General features: G+C 34.5%; 1 protein-coding gene across 1 annotated transcript in view; it reads left to right on the top strand.

The window, feature by feature from the left end:
* LOC149790393 (dynein axonemal heavy chain 7-like) overlaps positions 1-24,776 on the top strand; it is a 184,759-nt gene that overhangs the window by 33,927 nt on the left and 126,056 nt on the right. The window contains exons 12-18 of the mRNA XM_089972442.1: positions 5,469-5,582; positions 9,430-9,557; positions 10,545-10,848; positions 17,215-17,361; positions 20,454-20,590; positions 22,099-22,234; positions 23,804-24,067. Coding sequence (XP_089828568.1) covers positions 5,469-5,582; positions 9,430-9,557; positions 10,545-10,848; positions 17,215-17,361; positions 20,454-20,590; positions 22,099-22,234; positions 23,804-24,067 — 1,230 coding nt within the window. The remainder of the gene's footprint in view (positions 1-5,468; positions 5,583-9,429; positions 9,558-10,544; positions 10,849-17,214; positions 17,362-20,453; positions 20,591-22,098; positions 22,235-23,803; positions 24,068-24,776) is intronic.

Here is a 24,776-nt window from a genome sequence, read left to right as displayed (position 1 = left end):
GTGTCTGACCTTTGGGCCATGTGAATTCTTGTTATGACCAGGTATCTGCCATCTGATATGTGTCTGACCTTTAGGTTAAGTGAGTTCATGTTATGACCAGGTATCTGCCATCTGATATGTGTCTGACCTTTAGGCCATGTGAATTCTTGTTATGACCAGGTATCTGCCATCTGATATGTGTCTGACCTTTAGGTTAAGTGAGTTCATGTTATGACCAGGTATCTTCCATCTGATATGTGTCTGACCTTTAGGTTAAGTGAGTTCATGTTATGACCAGCCATCTGCCATCTGATATGTGTCTGACCTTTAGGTTAAGTGAATTTTTGTTATGACCAGGTATCTGCTATCTGATTTGTGTCTGACCTTTAGGTTAAGTGAATTCTTGTCATGACCAGGCATCTGCCATCTGATATGTGTCTGACCTTTAGGCCATGTGAATTCTTGTTATGACCAGGTATCTGCCATCTGATATGTGTCTGACCTTTAGGTTAAGTGAGTTCATGTTATGACCAGGTATCTGCCATCTGATATGTGTCTGACCTTTAGGCTAAGTGAGTTCATGTTATGACCAGGCATCTGCCATCTGATATGTGTCTGACCTTTAGGCCATGTGAATTCTTGTTATGACCAGGTATCTGCCATCTGATATGTGTCTGACCTTTAGGTTAAGTGAGTTCATGTTATGACCAGGTATCTGCCATCTGATATGTGTCTGACCTTTAGGTTAAGTGAGTTCATGTTATGACCAGGTATCTGCCATCTGATATGTGTCTGACCTTTAGGCGAAGTGAGTTCATGTTATGACCAGGTATCTGCTATCTGATATGTGTCTGACCTTTAGGTTAAGTGAGTTCATGTTATGACCAGGTATCTGCCATCTGATATGTGTCTGACCTTTAGGCTAAGTGAGTTCATGTTATGACCAGGTATCTGCCATCTGATATGTGTCTGACCTTTAGGCTAAGTGAGTTCATGTTATGACCAGGTATCTGCCATCTGATATGTGTCTGACCTTTAGGCGAAGTGAGTTCATGTTATGACCAGGTATCTGCTATCTGATATGTGTCTGACCTTTAGGCTAAGTGAATTCTTGTTATGACCAGGCATCTGCCATCTGATATGTGTCTGACCTTTAGGCCATTTGAATTCTTGTTATGACCAGGCATCTGCCATCTGATATGTGTCTGACCATTAGGTTAAGTGAGTTCATGTTATGACCAGGTATCTGCCATCTGATATGTGTCTGACCTTTAGGCCATGTGAATTCTTGTTATGACCAGGTATCTGCTATCTGATATATGTCTGACCTTTAGGCTAAGTGAGTTCATGTTATGACCAGGTATCTGCCATCTGATATGTGTCTGACCTTTAGGCCATGTGAATTCTTGTTATGACCAGGCATCTGCCATCTGATATGTGTCTGACCTTTAGGTTAAGTGAGTTCATGTTATGACCAGGCATCTGCCATCTGATATGTGTCTGACCTTTAGGCCATGTGAATTCTTGTTATGACCAGGCATCTGCCATCTGATATGTGTCTGACCTTTAGGTTAAGTGAGTTCATGTTATGACCAGGCATCTGCCATCTGATATGTGTCTGACCTTTAGGCCATGTGAATTCTTGTTATGACCAGGCATCTGCCATCTGATATGTGTCTGACCTTTAGGTTAAGTGAGTTCATGTTATGACCAGGCATCTGCCATCTGATATGTGTCTGACCTTTAGGCCATGTGAATTCTTGTTATGACCAGGCATCTGCTATCTGATATGTGTCTGACCTTTAGGTTAAGTGAGTTCATGTTATGACCAGGCATCTGCCATCTGATATGTGTCTGACCTTTAGGTTAAGTGAGTTCATGTTATGACCAGGCATCTGCCATCTGATATGTGTCTGACCTTTAGGCTAAGTGAGTTCATGTTATTGCCAGCCAAGTGTAACCTGATATGTGACTGACCTTTTAGGCCAAGTGAGTTCATGTTATTGCCAGACATGTGTAATCTGATATGTGACTGACCTTTAGGCCAAGTGAGGTCATTATTGCCAGGCATGTATAATCTGATATGTGACTGACCTTTTAGGCCAAGTGAGTTCATGTTATTGCCAGGCATGTGTAATCTGATATGTGATTGACCTTTAGGCCAAGTGAGGTCATTATTGCCAGGCATGTGTAATCTGATATGTGACTGACCTTTAGGCCAAGTGAGGTCATTATTGCCAGCCAGGTGTAATCTGATATGTGACTAACCTTTTAGGCCAAGTGAGTTCATGTTACTGCCAGGCATATGTAATCTGATATGTGACTGACCTTTAGGCCAAGTGAGTTCATGTTATTGTCAAGCATGCTCTCTGATGTGTCTGTCATTTGATTTGTGTCTGACCTTTAGGCCAAGTGAACTTATGTTATCACCAGGCATCTGTTGCTGTTGTGTGTCAAGCATATGCAACAGTGGATATTTTTAACATATTTTGATTAAACTCTATCATGATGATCTCATATGAGTTTATTTGTAAACAATAACTGTGCCTGTTGTAATTTTTGTGGATATTTTGTTACAAACCACAAATTTAAAGATTCAACAAAGAAGGTCCAGCTGTGGAACTAATAGGACACATTACATTATGCACATGCATAAGTACCAAAAAAATTTCTTTTTCTCAAAACCAAACAAATTGATGCAACAGTTGTGCATAACAATATGGTAATCTGGTGTCTTTTTTTCAGTTGAGATCATATATAGCCAACAGTTATGCATATTAATGAAGTGATCCGGCACCTGATTGGTTGAAATTATTAGAATTCCAGAGCATGTATCTTTGAAATGATTTTGATAAGTCTGGTACAAAATTCATATGAATTTCTCAGAAACAAAGTACACAATTTCTCAGAAACAGAGTACACTCTTGACTTGTGTAAGAATAAGGGAATTCCATTGTCAGAGTTACATTATTTATCTTCTGCTGAATGAAAGAAAAAAACTAACTCTATGTCATGGATTTTCTTGTTTTAGTCCCAACCACCTACTTTAGATTATTTTTGTCACCTGTTTGTTTTTCAGATGGAAAATTATCACATATTGATTTGCCTCAGTTGCAAGCTTATATTTTGGTTGTTGTTTCATCATTTTTTCAACCAATCACAAATGACTTTACTTATGTGATGTCACTTTTCATTGGATGAGAGTTGAAACTGAATCTTAAACTCAGGCTGTTAGTTTTAGTACATGCAAATTAAAACAGGATAATGTAGGATCACAAGTCATTATTTTCTCTCTTGCATGTGTGAGAAATGAAAAATGATCCCATATTTCTGTCTCTTATGGATAAACAGTATGATGTATATAAGAATTAGAGTTATATAACCCGTCATATGCATTGCTGTGGTTTAGTGAGATTACAACTGAGTGTCAGAAGTTTCAGGCAGGATCTATCCAACATCAATGCATATTACATAAATTTTGTCTACCCAGTGAGATGTAAGTTTTTGAGCATAGATAAGGAACTTCATGGTGATGTACATCTGATGAAAATCTTGGACTTATTGAGGGAATGCGACTTATATTTTAAAACAAATGTGATTCTGTATTGTTGATGATTTTAGATTGTTTACCTTTTATATTTAATTTGATATTCATTTTGCAGAAATTGTACTTCTTTACATCTGGATTTATATTGTTTACATTACTTATGCTTACATTCATTTGGAAGGGTTTTTCTTCCTATTGTATTTGGTGCAGTTCATACATTTTACAGATTTAGAACTTAGCTTTTTATTGGCATGGGATAGCAGTTACTGTGCTGATGTGCCATCAAATACTAGTATATCTTGTAAAATTGTGCATCATATATATATATATATACAAGAGAAAGAGAGAGATTGTAATGTGAGCTTCTTTAAATAAGTCATTATATTATATACAGATTACAATCATACATTATTACCCACATATCACATACATACATACATACATGCATACATACATACATGCAAACATACATACATACATACATGCATACACACATAAACCGCTCCGGTGGCCTAGTGGTTAGAGCATCTGCCTCGGATGCAGGAGGATGTGGGTTCGATCCCTGACTGAGTCATACCAGAGTCTTAAAAAAGGTATTTACAGCTGTCTCGCTTGGCGTTCAGCATTAAGAAGTTAGTGTTAGGACTGGTCGGCCTGGTGTCAGGATAATGTGACTGGGTGGGACATCATGCAGCATGATGCCCTAGTGCTAGACATCACTATAAACTGCCACATTGCAGACATCGTAGCGATGACTGAAAAGTTGTTAAAGCTACGTTAAAAATCAAAATCACATCACTCACACATACATACATACATACATACATACATACATACATACATACATACATACATATAGACATACGTATACATACATACATACATTCAGACATACATACATACATACATACATACATACATACATAAACCGCTCCGGTGGCCTAGTGGTTAGAGTGTCTGCCTCGGATGCAGGAGGTCGTGGGTTCAATCCCCGGCCGAATCATACCAGAGACTTAAAAATGGTATTTACAGCTGCCTCGCTTGGCGTTCAGCATTAAGAGGTTAGTGTTAGGACTGGTCGGCCTGGTGTCAGGATAATGTGACTGGGTGGGACATCATGCAGCATGATGCCCCAGTGCTAGGCATCACTATAAACTGCCACATTGCAGACATCATAGCGATATGACTTAAAAATTGTTAAAGCTACATTAAAAATCAAAATCACATCACACACACATTCATGATACATACATACATACATACATACATACATACATACATACATACATACATACTCATTTCTAATACATGTATGTAAAGAACAGTGGGCAAATGTTTTTGTCATTTGATAGAGCACAATGTAATTTCTGTTTATAAGCCAGAATTATGTCTATTTATTATTGAGAATGCTAGATGTTTAATGCAACATCATAGCATTATGTCACCTATAATGTTGCTGAGTATACTGATATGGTATAGTTGTATTCTACATTGTTTTCTCAAAGTGGCAATCTCTGTATTATTAAGGAATGAGTAAAAATTATATTGATTGACTGTTTTTCTGTCCTCTTTCAAATCAACTTAAATGGACATATTGATTGGCTCTTAGGATGGTGCATACATGCATACAGTATGTATATTCAACTGTACATAAGTCCTGGGTGAGTAGTGAACCTGCAACCCTTGAATTGGAAATCCAGTGCTCTACTAACTGAGCTGCCTGTTCAAATATAGCAATGTACCTACATGAGATATATCCATATATAGATGTCCTGAATAGATTTGCATACTTGTAGTGACAAATAATTGTTTGCAGTTATAACCCTCTTTTTACCTTTCATTTTGGTCATGGATCTCTTTTGAAATGCTTCCAGTGAAAACAGTGAAGTAGTGAGAGCATTTGTGTTTTACAAATACTAAAACCTAGTTTACCTTGTAACAGGCAGAGGCAGATGTGGAACAGTTCTTGAAGGAGACACACACCTTTGATGAATACAAGAAAGAAGTGCAGAAATACAGCAGACTGGTTGAAGAAATCACCTACAACTCCATTAAGGTAATGGGCTGGGGAGAAATAATTATTTTTATTGTTGATGTTTTCTGAGTTTACATGTCAGTCATTGTATTTATTTTTTAGACCTTCATGTCTGCTTTGGTAACTTTGTAAAACACTGAATCATGCATGCTGAGTGTAATTTCAAAATCTGTTACATTGTAAAGTAAAAGTCACACAGGTCATATAGGCATTCAGCACTGACTATTTCAGTAACTGGTGTCATTTTTTAGAATTTTATTCTACATACATTTAAGTGGCAAGTATTCACTTCATTTGGATTCTTAAATGTCCACATTCATTTGGAAGGTCATTATTTAGATGCCCCAAGAAGTGCATAAGGCAAAATCAACGTTAAAGTGTGTCGACATTTTTGGATCAATGAACCTAAGTTTGTGGTTCAGTACAATCCGGATTGAATGTCGGGCACTGTGATTTCACACTGAATCTACGTATATTGATAAACAAATTCATGCTACCCTATGTTGTGATGATTCCACTTGAAGTGTCCTTTTCTTGACCCATGTTTAGCACATGGCCACCATTGTGAATGACCATAGAGATCAATAATTTTTGTCTGGAAGTTTCTTGATGACATTTAAGATGCAGTGCATTCAGTAATTAGGATTTTATAGACTTTGGTTAGAGAAAATTAGTGTTAAATTTTAAAAGAACAATTTATATTAAATTTGAAATGAGTAAATGTGCATACATGACCCATGTACTATAAGCAGGTCACAGGTTTGATAGCCAGACCATGCAGGGAGTTGTAAAGTATAGTATGATCTGTCTTGAAAGACTACTCCTTCTGCCAGAAAGTCAAGACAGGTGGTCTGTCATGACAGATCATAACACTCTATAATCAATTATCAGTGCACTGAGAATCTGGTCTCTCAAGACAGTTTTTCAAGCTAGTTGGTCTCTCATACCCATGGTCTTTTAAGTGGTCTCTCAAGACATTTGGTCTCTCAGGACATTTGGATTCTTAAGATAGTTGGTAAATAGCAGACATGTAAATGTCAGAGAAGGCCAAATTTGCCATTGTGCAAAGGGCAGGCTGTAAAATCAGGGTGCTCTTGGAGTAATCTGTGTCAAGGTCATTTTGGATAAAATTTGCAGACATAATTAACTTACTGTCATGTCTTACAATTTGGAGTTGGTTTCATTGTTTTAAAGATGGTTGTGAATCCAGAAGACAATTGTCTATGTGACTGCTTCAGTGTCCAAAGTGGTTAGAGCATCCGCCTCAGATGCAGAAGGTCATTGGTTTGAACCACGACCGAGTCATACCAAAGACTTACAAAAATGGTACTAACAGCTTCCTCGCTTGGTGCTCAACATTAAGAGTTCAGTGTTAGGACTGGTCGGCCTGGTGTCAGGATGATGTGACTGGGTGGGACATGATTGTACATGTCTGCAGCATGATATCCCAGTGTTAGACATCGCTATAAACTGCCATATTGCAGGCATTGTAGCAATATGACTGATTTTTTTTTAAAGCTACATTAAAAATCCAAATCACACACATACACATACACATTTGTCTGTGATTGGTAAGCAAGAAGTGGCTACTGTCAACAGGGCATCAGACAAAGATGTTTGTTATACAGTGGAAAATATTTGTATTATCACTTGCATTAATTCATCATTGGTTCATAATATATTCAAAGCTCAGAATTGTCAAAGGTCCTGTATTTATTTATGGCTGATCAAAAACAGATTTTAGTTGTCGCCAAACAACCACTTGTCAGATTTTAGTTGTCACCAAACAGCCACTTGTCAGATTTTAGTTGTCACCAAACAGCCACTCTTCAGATTTTAGTTGTCACCAAACAGCCACTCATCAGATTTTAGTTGTCACCAAACAGCCACTCGTCAGATTTTAGTTGTCACCAAACAGCCACTCGTCAGATTTTAGTTGTCACCAAACAGCCACTCGTCAGATTTTAGTTGTCACCAAACAGCCACTCGTCAGATTTTAGTTGTCACCAAACAGCCACTCATCAGATTTTAGTTGTCACCAAACAACCACTCGTCAGATGTGAAAAGAGTGAACAAAGATGTTTGAATGAGATTGTAACGGGTGATAAATCATAGATGTACTTTATTTAACACAATACAAGATAAACTAATAAAGTTTGGATTGGAGAAAACTAGCTGAGACCACAAATAGCTCGATGTTGTCAGATTGTCAGTAGTGTTTTATGTCCATTTTTAATCAGTGCAACTGACCTGGCCATCCAGGTACTTGTGTTTGACTCTGCTAGTGTCACTGGACACCTTTTTGCCTCCAGAGTAGTTCCAAAAGTTGTGGAACACTACCCATCCACCCTTGCGCACACTGGTATCTGACTTATCCATCTATTTCATAACAATTTACCAGTGCATAAATCTTCCATCTTCCATCTTTACATACTTCTTGAAATCAAAAGCATCCAAGCTTTGCTACATTATCCATCCCATTCCGATTCAGCTCCAGCCAGTTTAGGCACTAAAATTAACTTTGTACACGGGTAATGATTTCAAGGAATATTTAAAGATTCATGTCATGCTCCTGTTTGAATTTTATAACTGAGAAATGTTATGAACTTTTGACAGCTAGAATGGTCCATACAATTTTGATCACATGAGTGCTGCATGTTTAAAGAATGACTTTTCAAATTTTTTTCAGTAGAAATGCAAATTAATTATGCTGGTTTGCCCTAATAAGTTGGGTTTTGTAATTTACAGCTTGTCCTTTCTGTTTTCAGGCTTCATTTGTATTTTATGACAAGTTGTATTAGTCTCTCTCTTTTAATCATTTTGTGGTTAGATTTTGGCATAATATGGGTTTTTAAGTAGAAAAAAAAAACATAGAACCATGGGAAATCACTCACCGTGTTAAGGGGAGTTAAAACACCCATTGTGTGTGTGTGTTTTTTCTTGGATCAAGCTCAGCAAGACAGAGATGCAGTCCATGCAGTCCAAGCACATTTCTGCTACCCAGTCTCTATCCATTTTCAGAATTTTAAATGTCATAATAAACAAGCAACAAACTCTCCGAATTTCACATCTTGCATATTGATATTTGAAAATGATTGAAAATATGCAATTGTTCTGTATGATAATAACAAATAATGTTGTTGTTTTTGGGGTTTAACACCATTTTTAAGTGCATGATAGGCTATATCTTGTGGCCAGTGTATCTAGTTGAGGAAGAACCCAGAACAATCTTTGGAAGAACTGCCAACCCACAGGAAGCTACTGGCAAGCGTTCTAAAAAAATTCTCATTATTGATGCAGAATTCCCATTATTGACCCAGAATTCCCATTATTGACCCAAAATTCACATTGTTGACCCAGAATTCCCATTATTGACCCAGAATTTCCATTATTGACTCAAAATTCACATTATTGATCAAGAATTCCCATTATTGACTCATAATCCCCATTATTGATCCTGATTTCCCATTGTTGACTCCCAAAAAAATAATGATACATCACTCTTTGATAAACTTTTTTGTGCTTGTTTTCTTGTCACATGACTGTTGTTTGAATTGGGTTAATATCTTATATCCTAATTTTCCAAGAAACCAATATATGAAAAAATGTCTTGATATCACAAATGACATCATAACGTCATGCAAAGCAAAAGCATAATGACTCGGGCATCAAAATATAGTTTAAAGTGATAGAGTCTAGCATTTGTGCGCATTTGAAATATAAGTAAAATAGTTTCAGTCTTTTGCTCACTAAGCAGTACTAAGTAATTAGCTTGTTTCATAAATTTCATTTGAAATAAGCACTGATATAAAATCACCTTTTTATGATCCACAGCATTGTTCAAAATCATCTTTGTATTTGTTGACAGATACTCAGACTTGGAATGTTTGAAATTCACTGCGATGAAATGATCAGAACCCTGTCAAAGAGAGCCGATGCCCTCAGTACCAGGCTGCTGGGTAGAATGGCCAAAGACCACCAGGAGGCCAACAAGCTGTAATTTCATTCATCTGTCTGTCTTTAAATCTGTCTGTAATGTCTATCTAAAAGATTATAGCCTGTTTGTCTGTTCAATAAATTGCCAAAGAAACATGACAAAGGGAGCTAATTTGAACTGCACCACACTGTTGAGTAGCATCGCAAAGAACCAGAGACTTCTCTTCTCACTCTCCAGACAGAGTAATCCAGAGTTTTCCCTGGTCTAGAGAAAATCTTACTGAAGAGGTACATGTTAGGTTACCTCATAACATTACGATATCATTGGCCTGGTGAAGAAAAATTTATCTTACCCAGGAAATATTAGGTAAGTTTACCTCCTTATAATATGTTATATACCTGGCTATAAGTAAGATTACCTGCTTACATTGAGTTTTCAATTCATTTGATGTCATTTGTCTACAAATTGAACACCAATATTCATATTATGCAGTAAAAATACTGTATGTGGTGGGTGAGAAAACGAATGTTCCCATGTTTGGACATGATGGAAAAATCTAACTTTAGGGTGGTTGATTTGCACAAGAGACTCAGCAAGCCTTATCCCTAACACAAATCTTGTGACCTTGCATGTGATTTCTGTATCATTCCACATACACAGGTGAAGATGCTATTACTCTTTCCCATTTGTCTGTTTTGTATGTCTCGATATATATATATATATATATATATATATATATATATATATATATATATATATATATATATATATATATATATATATATGTTGACTGTATATGCTTGTCTTTTCTGCTATGACCATTCAGAAAATTCATCTTGAGATACTGGATATAAAAGTTGTAAGAGTCAAAAAAATTTGAGATGTGAAGAAATGTAACTTCGTTATATGACCATTATGCACATAGAATATTATGGTTTTTAATCAACACCAAATGATTTCTAGAATTTAGAGTAATATTAACCTTTTTTAACGTTCTTTTAGAATAAAATATTGAGTGTACTATATATATTCTTTTTCTGTCACAGATTATGTGATGACTATGAGCAAATTGCTGAAAAAGCTCTGACCACACCAGGAAATACAGAACAGTTGATGGAATTGAAACAATACATTGAAAAAGTTGAGTCCGACATAATCTTCAAAATGGAAAAGAGGCTCATGGAGTCTCAGGAAAGACTTGCCTTCCTTTCGGATTTTGCCCAGTTTACTCCAGCAGAGATTCGGCTGAATGCCAGTGTCTTCATGTGGCATGGTCGTATGCCGGCCATATTCGAAGAGCACAAGTTGATTGTCTCAGAAAAGAAAGGACAGTATGAAGATGCTCTTAAGGTATATTTTAGTTACTTTCCTCAACTTTTTCTGAAAGAACATTTTGGCAGCTTGCACTTCTGAGGGAGAAAAACTTAAGGTGTCAGGTGTAGAAATTTTGCACAATCATAAATTAATATTATGACACAATATGTAACCAGAATTATATTGTATGTCAAGTTCTTTGTCATTCAAATTATAATATTTTGACAAAAAACATGATGAGAACTGAAATTCTTCAAATTATCATTTTCCAAAATAAGTCACAGTTGACATAAAAAGTGGTTTAACAAAGTGTACATTTGTAGTTTACCTTCATTCTGAAACTTCCATCCTTTGAAATAACTTTAAAATATTTTATTGTTCAGAATATTTGAGAATTGGTTATGAGAGATTTTTTGCTAATTTGTCTGTCTCAGAATACCAAATGTAAAGTTTCCAGTGTTTCCCTTTATGCAGATTTTTGCATCAGGAACACATGCTAGAGAAAATTGATACCCATGTTTTGTTGCCGTGCTTTTTTTTTATGCAAAGGATTAGCATAATGTGATTAGGATTTATTTAATATCCAGTGCTTTGGATGAATGATAGCATTATGTATACTTCGAGCATAGGCATAGAATGGTTCCCTGCTTTGTTTGCTTCTTGCGTTGCACACCTTTATTCATATAGTGGAGTGCAACTCAGGAAGCATATGTAACAGTAACCAGACTAGCATAGGCAATGTTATGATGGAGTAGCTTCCCCTAATCTCTCGAGCTCTCACACGATTTCCATCGCGCATAGGCAATGTTATGATGGAGTAGCTTCCCCTAATCTCTCGAGCTCTCACACGATTTCCATCGAGCTCAGTAAAATTTCGTCCAGATGTTTAACCTCAAAGCTTGTTGCACTAGAAAGTGATCTCCAGATTAAAACGGCGTGCACTAAGAACCATTAGCAGAGAAAGTGAAAGAAGCAGAACACAGAAGAGTAACTGTGGATCTAACTTTAATGAAAAATGGAGGAAATAATTCCCTTGACTGGAATACGGCACATCCATTAGGATTACTGGTGTTACTTAAAATCCTGTGATTGCAAAGACTGCAAAAGTGAATAATCCTTTCGTGACAGGGTTTAAGAATTTTTACAAATCTGCCCTCATTCGCCACAAGATATCTGGAGAACACATTATAACCCAAGACATTCTTTCACAACAAGAAAATCAGTAAACTTGCTGAGACAAATGTGTTATTTGGATTACAAAGTCAGGGGGGCAGTGCAGATTTTGTTGGTTTTTAACTTTGCTGCAATAAAAGAAAGATCTTAAAGTTCAAGTGTAACTTATTAAAAAAAAGGTGACTCATTAGCCTTCTTGATTTTTGGATAAATGTTCTAGGACGAAGTACATTGAAATCGATGAAAGTACACATTTTATGCAAGGCAGTAAATGAACGCCATTTGGCTAGAAAGATTTATTTGGCTTTTTGTATTGGCTTATTTGTAATGTGATGGTCTATAATATTGCTACAAAAAGATTATAAGGAGACTGTTAAAAGTACGACTTTAAACTAAAAGAAAAATGAACTCATAAAATTATTCTTTGAATGGACAATGCATTTGTTTGTTAATTGTGCATGTTGGTTTATTTGTATGTTTAGAGTGAGGTAGAGAGAATATGTTGTGCAAGTATCCTATTTCAAGCTGAAAAAGTATGGGTCAGACGAAAATTTGTCAGAACATTTTTTACCCCCCCATTTTTTATTTGACCCACAGTGCTGACACCAAGGGAGGTTTTTTACCTCCAATTTTACACCCACGGGGGATACACTGAGTTTCATAACTTTCTATCAGATACTAATCCAAAGTCATTCTTTATTTATACTTTTAAATTACTTCATTAATTTCTGATTGATACTACCCCCTCCTTCCACCCATGGTATCATGATATATTTTATTTAAGCTTTAAGGCTGAAAGGTTCAGTACTTCTCATGATAAGAAGTGTCTTTGTAACATATTCACTTATGCATGTATACAGAGGCGAGAGCATCATGGGTCAGCACTGAAATGCTCTAGGGAAGGGGATTCCCACCATATATATATATATATATATATATATATATATATATATATATATATATATATATATATATATATATATATATATACTCCATTGAACAGCAAACTGTTAATCAAGAATGTTGATTGTCTTTCATTTCTTACAGATGTGTTGTAATAAATGATGTCATATGACACTGACATGTAGCACAGTGCATGTTTAGCAACACCACCATATGCAAAAGATATTCATATGCCAAAAATATGTGAAAGATATTCATATGCCAAAACATGTGTAGAAGATATACATATGCCAAAAATATATCTGAAAGATATGTATATATCAAGAATGTATGTAAAGATATGCATATGCCAAGAATGTATGTAAAGATATGTATATGCCAAGAATGTATGTTAAAGATATGCATATGCCAAGAATGTATGTAAAGATATGTATATGCCAAGAATGTATGTTAAAGATATGCATATGCCAAGAATGTATGTTAAAGATATGCATATGCCAAGATTGTATGTAAAGATATGCATATGCCAAGAATGTATGTAAAGATATGCATATGCCAAGAATGTGTGTTAAAGATATGTATATGCCAAGAATGTATGTTAAAGATATGCATATGTCTTTTATGTATGTTAAAGATATGCATATGCCTATAATGTATGTTAAAGATATGCATATGCCAAGAATGTATGTGAAGATATGCATATGCCAAGAATGTATGTTAAAGATATGCATATGCCAAGAATGTATGTAAAGATATGCATATGCCAAGAATGTGTGTTAAAGATATGTATATGCCAAGAATGTATGTAAATATATGTATATGCCAAGAATGTATGTTAAAGATATGCATATGCCAAGATTGTATGTAAAGATATGCATATGCCAAGAATGTATGTAAAGATATGCATATGCCAAGAATGTGTGTTAAAGATATGTATATGCCAAGAATGTATGTTAAAGATATGCATATGTCTTTTATGTATGTTAAAGATATGCATATGCCTATAATGTATGTTAAAGATATGCATATGCCAAGAATGTATGTAAAGATATGCATATGCCAAGAATGTATGTTAAAGATATGCATATGCCAAGAATGTATGTTAAAGATATGCATATGTCTTATGTATGTTAAAGATATGCATATGTCTATAATGTATGTTAAAGATACACATATGCCTATAATGTATGTTAAAGATATGCATGTGCCAAGAATGTATGTTAAAGATATGCATATGCCAAGAATGTATGTTAAAGATATACATATGCCAAGAATGTATGTTAAAGATATACATATGCCCATAATGTATGTTAAAGATATGCATATGCCAAGAATGTATGTTAAAGATATGTATAGGCCAAGAATATCTGTAAAGATATGTATAGGCCTATAATGTATGTTAAAGATATGCATATGCCAAGAATGTATGTTAAAGATATGCGTATGCCAAGAATGCATGTAATGATATGTATAGGCCAAGAATGTATGTTAAAGATTTGTATAGGCCAAGAATGTATGTTAAAGATATGCATATGCCAAGAATGTATGTAAAGATATGTATAGGCCAAGAATGTATGTTAAAGATATGCTTATGCCAAGAATGTATGTTAAAGATATGCATATGCCAAAAATGTATGTTAAAAATATGTATATGCCTGTAATGTATGTTAAAGATATGTATATGCCAAGAATGTATGTAAAGATATGTATAGGCCAAGAATGTATGTTAAAGATATGCATATGCCAAGAATGTATGTTAAAGATATGTATAGGCCAAGAATGTATGTTAAAGATATGCATATGCCAAGAATGTATGTTAAAGATAAGTATATGCCTATAATGTATGTTAAAGATATGTATAGGCCTATAATTTATGTTAAAGATATGTATATGCCAAGAATGTATGTTAAAGATATGCGTATGCCAAGAATATATGTAATGATATGTATAGGCCAAGAATGTATGTTAAAGATATGCATATGCCTATAATGTATGTTAAAGATTTGCATATGCCAAGAATGTATGTTAAAGATATGCGTATGCCAAGAATGTATGTAATGATATGTATAGGCCAAGAATGTATGTTAAAGATATGCATATACCTATAATGTATGTTAAAGATATGCATATGCCAAGAATGTATGTTAAAGATATGCATATGCCAAGAATGTATGTAATGATATGTATAGGCCAAGAATGTATGTTAAAGATATGTATAGGCCAAGAATGTATGTTAAAGATATGCATATACCTATAATGTATGTTAAAGATTTGCATATGCCAAGAATGTATGTAAAGATATGTATAGGCCAAGAATGTATGTTAAAGATATGCTTATGCCAAGAATGTATGTTAAAGATATGTATATGCCTGTAATGTATGTTAAAGATATAATATATGCCAAGAATGTATGTAAAGATATGTATAGGCCAAGAATGTATGTTAAAGATATGCATATGCCAAGAATGTATGTTAAAGATATGTATATGCCTATAATGTATGTTAAAGATATGTATAGGCTAAGAATGTATGTAAAGATATGTATAGGCCAAGAATGTATGTAATGATATGTATAGGCCAAGAATGTATGTTAAAGATATGTATAGGCCAAGAATGTATGTTAAAGATATGCATATACCTATAATGTATGTTAAAGATTTGCATATGCCAAGAATGTATGTAAAGATAAGTATAGGCCAAGAATGTATGTTAAAGGTATGCTTATGCCAAGAATGTATGTTAAAGATATGTATATGCCTGTAATGTATGTTAAAGATATAATATATGCCAAGAATGTATGTAAAGATATGTATAGGCCAAGAATGTATGTTAAAGATGTGCATATGCCAAGAATGTATGTTAAAGATATGTATATGCCTATAATGTATGTTAAAGATATGTATAGGCTAAGAATGTATGTAAAGATATGTATAGGCCAAGAATGTATGTAATGATATGTATAGGCCTATAATTTATGTTAAAGATATGTATATGCCTATAATGTATGTTAAAGATATGTATATGCCAAGAATGTATGTCAGAGATATGCATATGCCAAAAATATATATAAAAGATATGTATATACCAAAAATATATGTGAAAGATATGTATTTGCCAAAAATGTATATACAAGATATGTGTATGCCAAAACATTTCTAAAACCTACCACTGGAGTAAATAAATGGCATATTACTATATATTTTAGCCATTTCACAGAATAGGCTTATAACCTGGCTAGCAAATTGTAAAATCATTACAGACCCCAAAAAATTATCAGGATAAAATTCCATTTAATGTACTGTGTTTAAAAGATACAAAATAGTAAACACAGAATAACAAAATGGATTAATATGAAACTAAAAATGATGCATTGCAGTGTAAATAATGTTTGGGACCATATTGCTGGAGTTTTTATTTGTTTGAGTGTTAGTCTGTGATCCCCTGAGCACTTCATTTAAATGATGATTATTTGAAAAATCTGTTTTAAGTGAGGATGAGTTCATGAAAAATCTGTGTTTAAGCAATGAAGAATTTTAAAAGTCTGTTTAAGCAATGAAGAATTTTAAAAGTCTGTTTAAGCAATGATGATTATTTGACAAATATGTGTTTAAGAATGATGTATATTTAAAAAATTGTGTTTAAGTGATAATGAGTTCATGAAAAATCTGTTTAAGCGATGATTAATTTTTAAAGTCTGTTTAAGTGATGATTAATTTTTAAAGTCTGTTTAAGCGATTACGAATATTTTTTTAAAAACTGTGTATTTAATGATGATCACTTGTTAAATGTTGGAGCATTTTTTTTTTGCACATTGTACATATCTCCATACCATGTGTTCTCACTTATATGTCAAGTCTTGCTGCAAACAACGTAGACCTTAATCTGTCATCTCATAATAATGCCACCAGATCAAGGTCTGTATTGTTTGTAAAACTGGTAACTATTAACAAACTGCGTAGACCCAGATCTGCTGGTGCAGTATGTTGGATTCAACTTAGAAGTGAGTATATATGAGTATATATGGTTGGTAATGGATAAGCAATTGAAAATCACCTAAAATTTATACTTTTTTTGTGCAATTTCTTATTGAATATGTATAAAAAATTTGAGTCGTTACAATTGGACTACCTTAAGTTAGTGTTGTTTTCTATCATGTTTATTGTGTTCTTTAAATGTACCACGTACAGGTCATTAAAACATTTAATAAAAACTCTCATTCAGTATTTGTATTCCAGAGGAGCTTTGAACTTTGGATTACTTACTTGAATGAATTTTAAAAAAAAGAAACACATTGAAGGAAATGTACAATTGCTGTTTTCTATCTAGCTGCGGCGTGACAGATTCATTGAAGAGATGGAAGGCTATTCCAAGCAGGTTGAAGAGTTCCAGTCCTTTGGTGATATGGCTGATATCCAGAAATACCTCCGCAAGGCTCAGGCTTTGGACAACAAACTACAGGCTGCTGCAGAGAAGGTATGGTTGACAGAGATGTTTGCATCCTTAATTTTCCTGCTTTTTTTTTAGTTGGCAGAATTTTTCATAAATATAAGAGAGCCCATTGAAGGGATGCTTTATTGGTCAAAAGAAATCACATGAATTCACAAATAGTCTTTTTCTCCCCTTTTTTATCTCTTCATAATTTTTAGAATGTTGAAATAATTTCAGATATTCTAAAGATAAATCCAGGCTAGCAAATTAGGTAACAAAGAGTTTTTAAAAATATATTTCTTATATTTTGAGTTAATATGTTTACAACGTAATGGATTTATCTAAACTTTCTCATTAACTTTGATCTCAAAATCGGCCAAAGTAATAAATGGAAGAAAGTCATTGAATGCAACTCAGACGCTGTCAAAATATCTTAAGTTTGGTTTATCCATAATTAACATTTTATGGAAAAATGCAAGTAATTGATCTGTTATCATTCAAAGTATTCTTCAGCTCTCATCCTTGTTCTAATCAAATATATTAATACTTTTAGTAGGCATCATCATATTTACAAGCCATCACAGATAAAAAGACTCAAGTCATGACGTTTGACTGTCGACATGTTTTTTTGGACAGTCTTGTCAAAATTCTCATATGTATAAGTTAGTGTGTTCATAAGCTCAGTGAAGTACAAAATTGCAGTTGCAGGTTGTGACTTTTGACTTGAACACAGATTGGTTTAGCTGTCAGACTTGTTTACAGTAATACAGACATGTTAGTGACCAGATCTTCACCATTTTCATTCAGGACGAATTATATAATGCATCAGATGTTTTAATGAAATCTGTTGTCAGTGCATAGTGGTAACAAAATTTTCTTTGATAACCACTTTGGTTGCCTTGCCGGAAGTCAAGTTTTTACCATTTTCTTTTATGACCAGCCACCTGTTGTTATGTTGTTTTACTGAAAACCCATGTTGATACAACCATCTTTGCAGGAAAAGAGACCATAAGATTTTAAAAAGGCCACCAAGTCAGTCATTTTGTTGTTTGTATATTGCAATAAGTGTTTTAGTGGAAAACCCATGTCAGTATGACCTTCTGCTCAGTTGTATCCATGAGAAGCTTTTCTTGGGAATCATATCTGCTCCATTTTCATTCAGGACCAAGTACACAAGATTTCTTTTTGTGAGAACCCCTCGTTAATATGACTTCCATTTAGGAGAAGTAGTTTAAAAACAAATTCAATATTGACCAAGTTGAATATTATATCGGCACCATTTTGATGCAGAATCATCTACATCATAAAAAATCTTTTAGTGAAAACCTGAAATAGATATGACCATCAGTTCAGGTAGACTACGATAACAATATTTTCAAGGTCTGTCACCATGGTTGCTGGTCATCAAATTGGTTCCATTTTCATTTAGAACCAACTACATTTAATAAATCTTGTGGTGAAAACCCCTTGTTGACATACCATGCATGAAATGGAAGTGGCAATTACAATATCATCAAAATGAATGCATTTGTGGCCTTGGATGACCGAGGGACACCATTTAATTCAGGATATATCAACTAGATCTCAGGATGAAATTCTATGCCAGGTTTTATGATTTTATCCTGGTAGTTTCAGAGGAGTAGTAAGTGAAACAACTTCATTTGTACAGTTGATGGACAATGGATACTGGCCCATTATGCATAAGCTCTTCTGGTCATTGAATAGTGGAATTATCAAGTCAAGATGTTTTTTTCACAGACAGTCTTTTTCATGAAGTAGTTTAGCCATTCCTATCAATCAGCCAGGCCCAGTCAATTTAAAATCATGTACAGTAGCCCCCCCCCCCTTGTAAGGCCATCTTTTCTACACTAAATATTGGCTTTATGAGGTGGCCAGATTGGTTTGAATAGACTATTTTGGTATTGAGCATGGCAGACGTATAATTTGGGTGGTCATTCTTAGGTGGGGGTCTCTTAAAAGTGGGGGACCACTTCATTCGCTTCAAATTGCCATAAAAGTTGAAAATGTAAGCATCTCTATGATCTATATGAATTCATAACGGTAATTGCTGAATGATGCTGCAGACTCTTCATGAGATTGACCATGAGTAGCGACCTTGACCTAGTTAACAGAATGAGTAAGGTTTGAAGTTAGCTGACATGTGGTTCAGAAATAACTGCCACCTACCTATAAGGGATTATTTCTTTACTGCGAAATTTTCACAGTATCAAATTGTTCATAATTTTCCCCAATTTGTATAAAATGTACATGTCTAATTTCCAAGGTTAGGCAATCTTGCTTGTATTAATCATTAATGATTATCCTATGCAGTAATCAATTTCCACAAGGTTAATTGTTCATAACCTTTGATCTCATTATGAAAGTCACATAAATCAAATGGGAAATCTCCCAGTATGCAACATTTACTGTTGTGTAATGCTTAAGAGCCATTTAAGATAGATGTGTACTCAATTTAGGGGTAATAAATGAAGGATGGTAGACTAAGTCTAGTCTTATAAACAGAGCTGCTGTAGTTGAAGGTTTTTGCCATGATGGTAAACACTAAACCTTTCTGCATGTTGCAAGAGGTGTCTAAGGGAGGTAATGTTTTTGTCCTGGGCTGCATCCTGTGATTATGTTCCAGCCAAGAATGTCTTGGATATTTTATTAGATTGTGCTTTATTGGCTTTCTCTCTGTTTTGCCTGCTTTTCTTTTCACACCTAATGATAATTGGCATTGTAGCCAGGACTGTCCTGATGTGCTTTCTCTATCTCTCTCTCTCATTGTATACCATATTTGCTCATTTACAAGTCGACTCAAACTGCAAACAGCAGAGACCCAGATCTGATTTAGCATAATGAACCTGCTGATCAGGGTCTGTGTTGTTTTTTCTACTGATCACTCCTAACAAACTGCACAGACCCAGATCTGCTGGTGCATTATGTGATGGTAGATCAGGGTCTGTGCAGTTTGCATTTAGACTCATAAGTGAGTGCGTATGGTAATTATATTTTGTTATGGTATTTTATGTGTTAAGATGTACTTACTCTGGTAATGATGGTAGTAAATACAAGCTTGGAAACTTGACATTTTGCTTTTGCATAATTTTAAAGAAAAATATCTTTGTTTATTGCAGATTGAGGCTTTTAACAATGAGGAAGAAGCATTTGGATGGCAAACAACAGCTTACCCACAACGCCTACAGATTATCAATACTCTAAAACCCTATCTCACTCTCTACGAGACCACAGTTGACTTCAACAACAAATATAAGTGAGTCGTAGTTTTTTTTATAGTATGCCTTTGTTCACCTTTTTTGTCTAATCATCTCACGTCACATCAGTCACAAACTTTGCTTCTGCTTAATAAGTTTCAAAGGACCTGATTGATTGAGATCAAAATCAGTTATGAGATTTTTTTTACATTGAGAAGAACTAGGTGAAGTTTGATTTGAATGATTTTCTGGCAGAAATCTTATTTGACTTAGAATATTGCACTTCAGTTTCCATGCAGTGACTTTTGAACAACATAATAGATTGAAACCAAAATTTGGTGTGAAGCTTTATATTAAAGACCTAAGTCCAGTTCAGTTTAGTTTTCACCATTTTTCACCAATATTTTACAGAGTAATTGCAGAAGAGTGCTGTAGAAGACAAACAGTGTAAAATGAATACTGGAATTTATTTGTGTCAAAGTTCACTCTCAACTTTGTTCTCATAAATTTTGTGTTCAAAAAGAGTATCCTGTATACATTACAATACATCATGATGTCATCATAATGTCATGATGTCATCTTATCTTGTTATGGGGTCATAGACACAGAGACAGTTGACTCAAGGCAAGTAATCTGAGACAACCAGATTAAGACAAGAAAATTAAGCATCATAAATCCACAAGATTATACTGTCACATTAGTGAGACGTTGTATGCAGGTGGTGCTCGACAGTGTCTTATTTTGCATAGGGTTAGAATTTTAAAGATAAGGAATTTCTCCATGTTTCCTCACTGGTTATACTGGTTATTTAAAAAAGACCTTGCATATCTTAGGTATTTATTCAAAGAATGTTTAATTTTGTTTAATTTGGTACATGGTTGATGGATGTAATATGGGTTATAGAGTATACAGCTTGACCTTACTTCAGATGTGCAACTCTCAAAAAACTGCTAGCTCCACTTGGTCATTTTCACTTCCTGGACTTCAGAGGTAAATTGTGAGAAAAAAAAGAAAAGAGTCAATGACCTTTTTAACATTTTATATATTTGACAATTCAATCATTGCAATATCAGAAGATGATATTGTTTAGTCTGGCAAAATTCATTTTCCCCATTTTAATAATTGCTAACAATAGTGCACTTTCGACTAATTCAGGCTGACTTTTTCAGCAAAAGAAAGCTGTCATTTTAGTTATCTGTGTGCTTAGGTCATGTACAGTTTCCAAAGAAATTTTAGCCACAGTCAAAGAAAGTAACATAGAGATACCAACATTCTCTCCATTGTGCATGTTGTTAATGTAAACAACTTCACCTTACACCCACCACTCTCACAGAAGTTCATAATATCTGTAAAAGCAAGATAACCACACCAAGAGTACCTGCCTGAGACATAAATAAACACACCTAGAGAACGAGGCTGAACCACAAAATTGAGGACTGCAGACCTGTGATATTTTGCTCCTATAGGTAAGAGAAATATGTATCAAGTCTTACATCTGGGATAAATGTGTTCAAGAAATGCATATTTATGATCACTTTCATAACTATCAGTGTGTTGTGTCTTGCAGGGAATGGATGGATGGTCCCATGTCCGGAGTAAATCCAGACAATGTTGATCAGGAAGTTGGCAACTTCTGGAGAGGGCTGTACAAGCTTGAGAAAGGGTTTGACAGCGTCCCAGCTGCCAAGAAGATTGCTTCAAAGGTAGAAATACATTATTATAAACACAGAGTTTTGTGATCTGTCTATATCTCTCCTGCAGTAGAGACAGTAATAACTGCACCAGTGTTAAGGTCTTCATTTTTATTATGAATATTTAGATTTTTCATGAATATTCAGATTTAATGTTCGGGTTCAAATTTTGTAAAGATATGTAATATACTTTTTACTTTTATTATATGTCTGTTGTGCATTATCTGCTGTCCATTGGTCATCAGCAATTGCTTGTTACCATTCTGGAGGACATATATCTGATCCATTTTTTGGTGGTATGTGACATCAAGATATATGACAAGTGTGAAAATGAGCAAGATCCATGCATATTAATAAGATGGTCTTGCATATGATTGGTTGAGTTTGTTATCACTCAGCAATCCATTTTTCTGATCCAATTTATCATACTTGGCAAATGGGCTTAATATATGATAAGATTTTACATGTTCAATGACAGGCATGTAGACATTTAAATGGATGAGCTTGTCACCACTCTGGAAGTCGTATTTCTAATCCAATTTGATAGAGCTTGCATCTGATTGGTTGAGCTTGTCGGCACTCATATTACTAAAATTACAAGTCAGATTTTTCTAAAGCTCAGGTTTGATTATGATTGGCTAAGCTTTTTATCATTCAAAAGACTGAACTGGATTTGCTTTAACTTGGTGAATAAGCTGATATCATTATATTTTTGTAATGGTTCCTTAATAAAGCGAAATCTTAATTAGATTCAGGCTCAGTGCTAAAGTGACAGAATCAAAATTTTAAAGATTGCAAGTCCTTGTATGGTAAAAATTTGTAGTTTATGCTATAACTATGAAGACAATTTCTATTTGTTCTGTCTCTTTGAGGGATGTAGAAAAATTATCAGTTGATCAGCTAGGATGAAAATGTTTACAGGTGAAAGGCCAACAGTAGCTGTAAGTTATGTCAAAATATAAGGTGAGTGTTTTGGAAAATGGACCAGACAGACAGATTGTCTTCACAGGATGATGTCACTACTGAGGAGTTTAGATCACATTTTCTCAAGTCTGGCACACTGTGGCTCCTTTAAATACTTTTTAAAAAAATGGAACATTATTGATTATGATGATGCCATCACTACAGCAGTAAACGATAACCTTGTTTGTCTTGCTTTGCCATTTACAAATGAGACAAAAAAGTAGCATAAGAAATTCTCATTTCCTGATATTTGTTGCTTAGCAATATTAATTTAGTACACTGCAGAATATTTTTTGTTTCACTGGACATTCCATCAGAGAATGTAAGAAGAATCGCATAAAAGGTCCCTAAATCATAGAATAATATTTTTTTATACTTTTGGTCAAGACAGGTTCATATAGTGATAGTACATGTAGTGCTTTTAATATCACCTGGTAGTACATCCACCAGTATTTATGTAGACTTTCATGTTTCATTTACATCATTGTAATTGGGTTGGGGGTGGGGGTATCCACATGATTATTTATTCAAGGAAGAGAAATTAACTATTGTATAAAGTCACAGAATATGTACAGGTAAGCAAAACTGAAAGAAATAATTTTTTCTTTTCTTCTAAAGGTTAAAACTCGTGTGGAGGAATTCCGTGAATTCATGCCACTGATCCAGACTCTCTTCAATCCTGGTCTACGTGACCGCCACTGGAACCATATCACAGAAATTGTTGGCTTTCCACTGAAACCAGACGATTCATACACCCTCTCCAAATTCGTTGATTTGAACTTGAATGATCATATTCCAAAATTTGAGACAATCAGCGAGGCAGCCAGTAAGGAATATGCTTTGGAGAAAGCCATGGAAAAAATGAAGACAGAATGGGCCGAAGTAAGAATACATCAGATTTCATTGTATAAATTAAATATAGTATTCCCTCATTATAACACTGTCCAAGGTAGTCATTGATTATACCATCTTATAGTGAGACTGCCTTATAATGAAGTACATGATAAGTACTGCCACATTATAACACTGCAAGTCTTAAAGTACAGTACCTTATTGTAAGACAGCCTTATAATGAAGTACATGATGCAGTACTCCCTTGTTATCATGCTAAGCATTAGAATACAGCACCTTATTGTGAGACTGCCTTATAATGAAGTAAATGTTATAATACTCCCTCATTATAACACTGTAAGCCTTAGAATACAGCACCTTATTGTGAGACTGTCTTATAATGAAGTAAATAATATAATACTCCCACATTATAACACTGTAAGCCTTAGAATACAGCACCTTATTATGAGACTGCCTTATAATGAAACTCATGATATAATACTCCCTCATTGTAATACTGACCGTTTAAGTCATGGATTATATCACCTTTTAGTGGACTGCCTTATGATGATACTACCACTTATTGAAATTATATCTATAACTATACTCACCTTACAAAAAAGGAAATCATGCTGTAATGAATGGCCAAATAGAGAGGGAATGCTGTGTAATGAAAACTGTCTGAGCAGATAGCAGCATGTACAGAAAACTTGCCCATACATGACAACATATATTAAATCCCTTTTCTTGATTTCATTAT

The sequence above is a fragment of the Sinohyriopsis cumingii genome, chromosome 10 (genome assembly GCF_028554795.1).
Source record: "Sinohyriopsis cumingii isolate HCF-2022 chromosome 10, ASM2855479v2, whole genome shotgun sequence".
In the NCBI taxonomy this organism is placed as follows: domain Eukaryota; kingdom Metazoa; phylum Mollusca; class Bivalvia; order Unionida; family Unionidae; genus Sinohyriopsis; species Sinohyriopsis cumingii.
The sequence above is the reverse complement of the archived record's forward strand: the minus strand, read 5'-3'. Positions and strand labels throughout refer to the sequence as shown.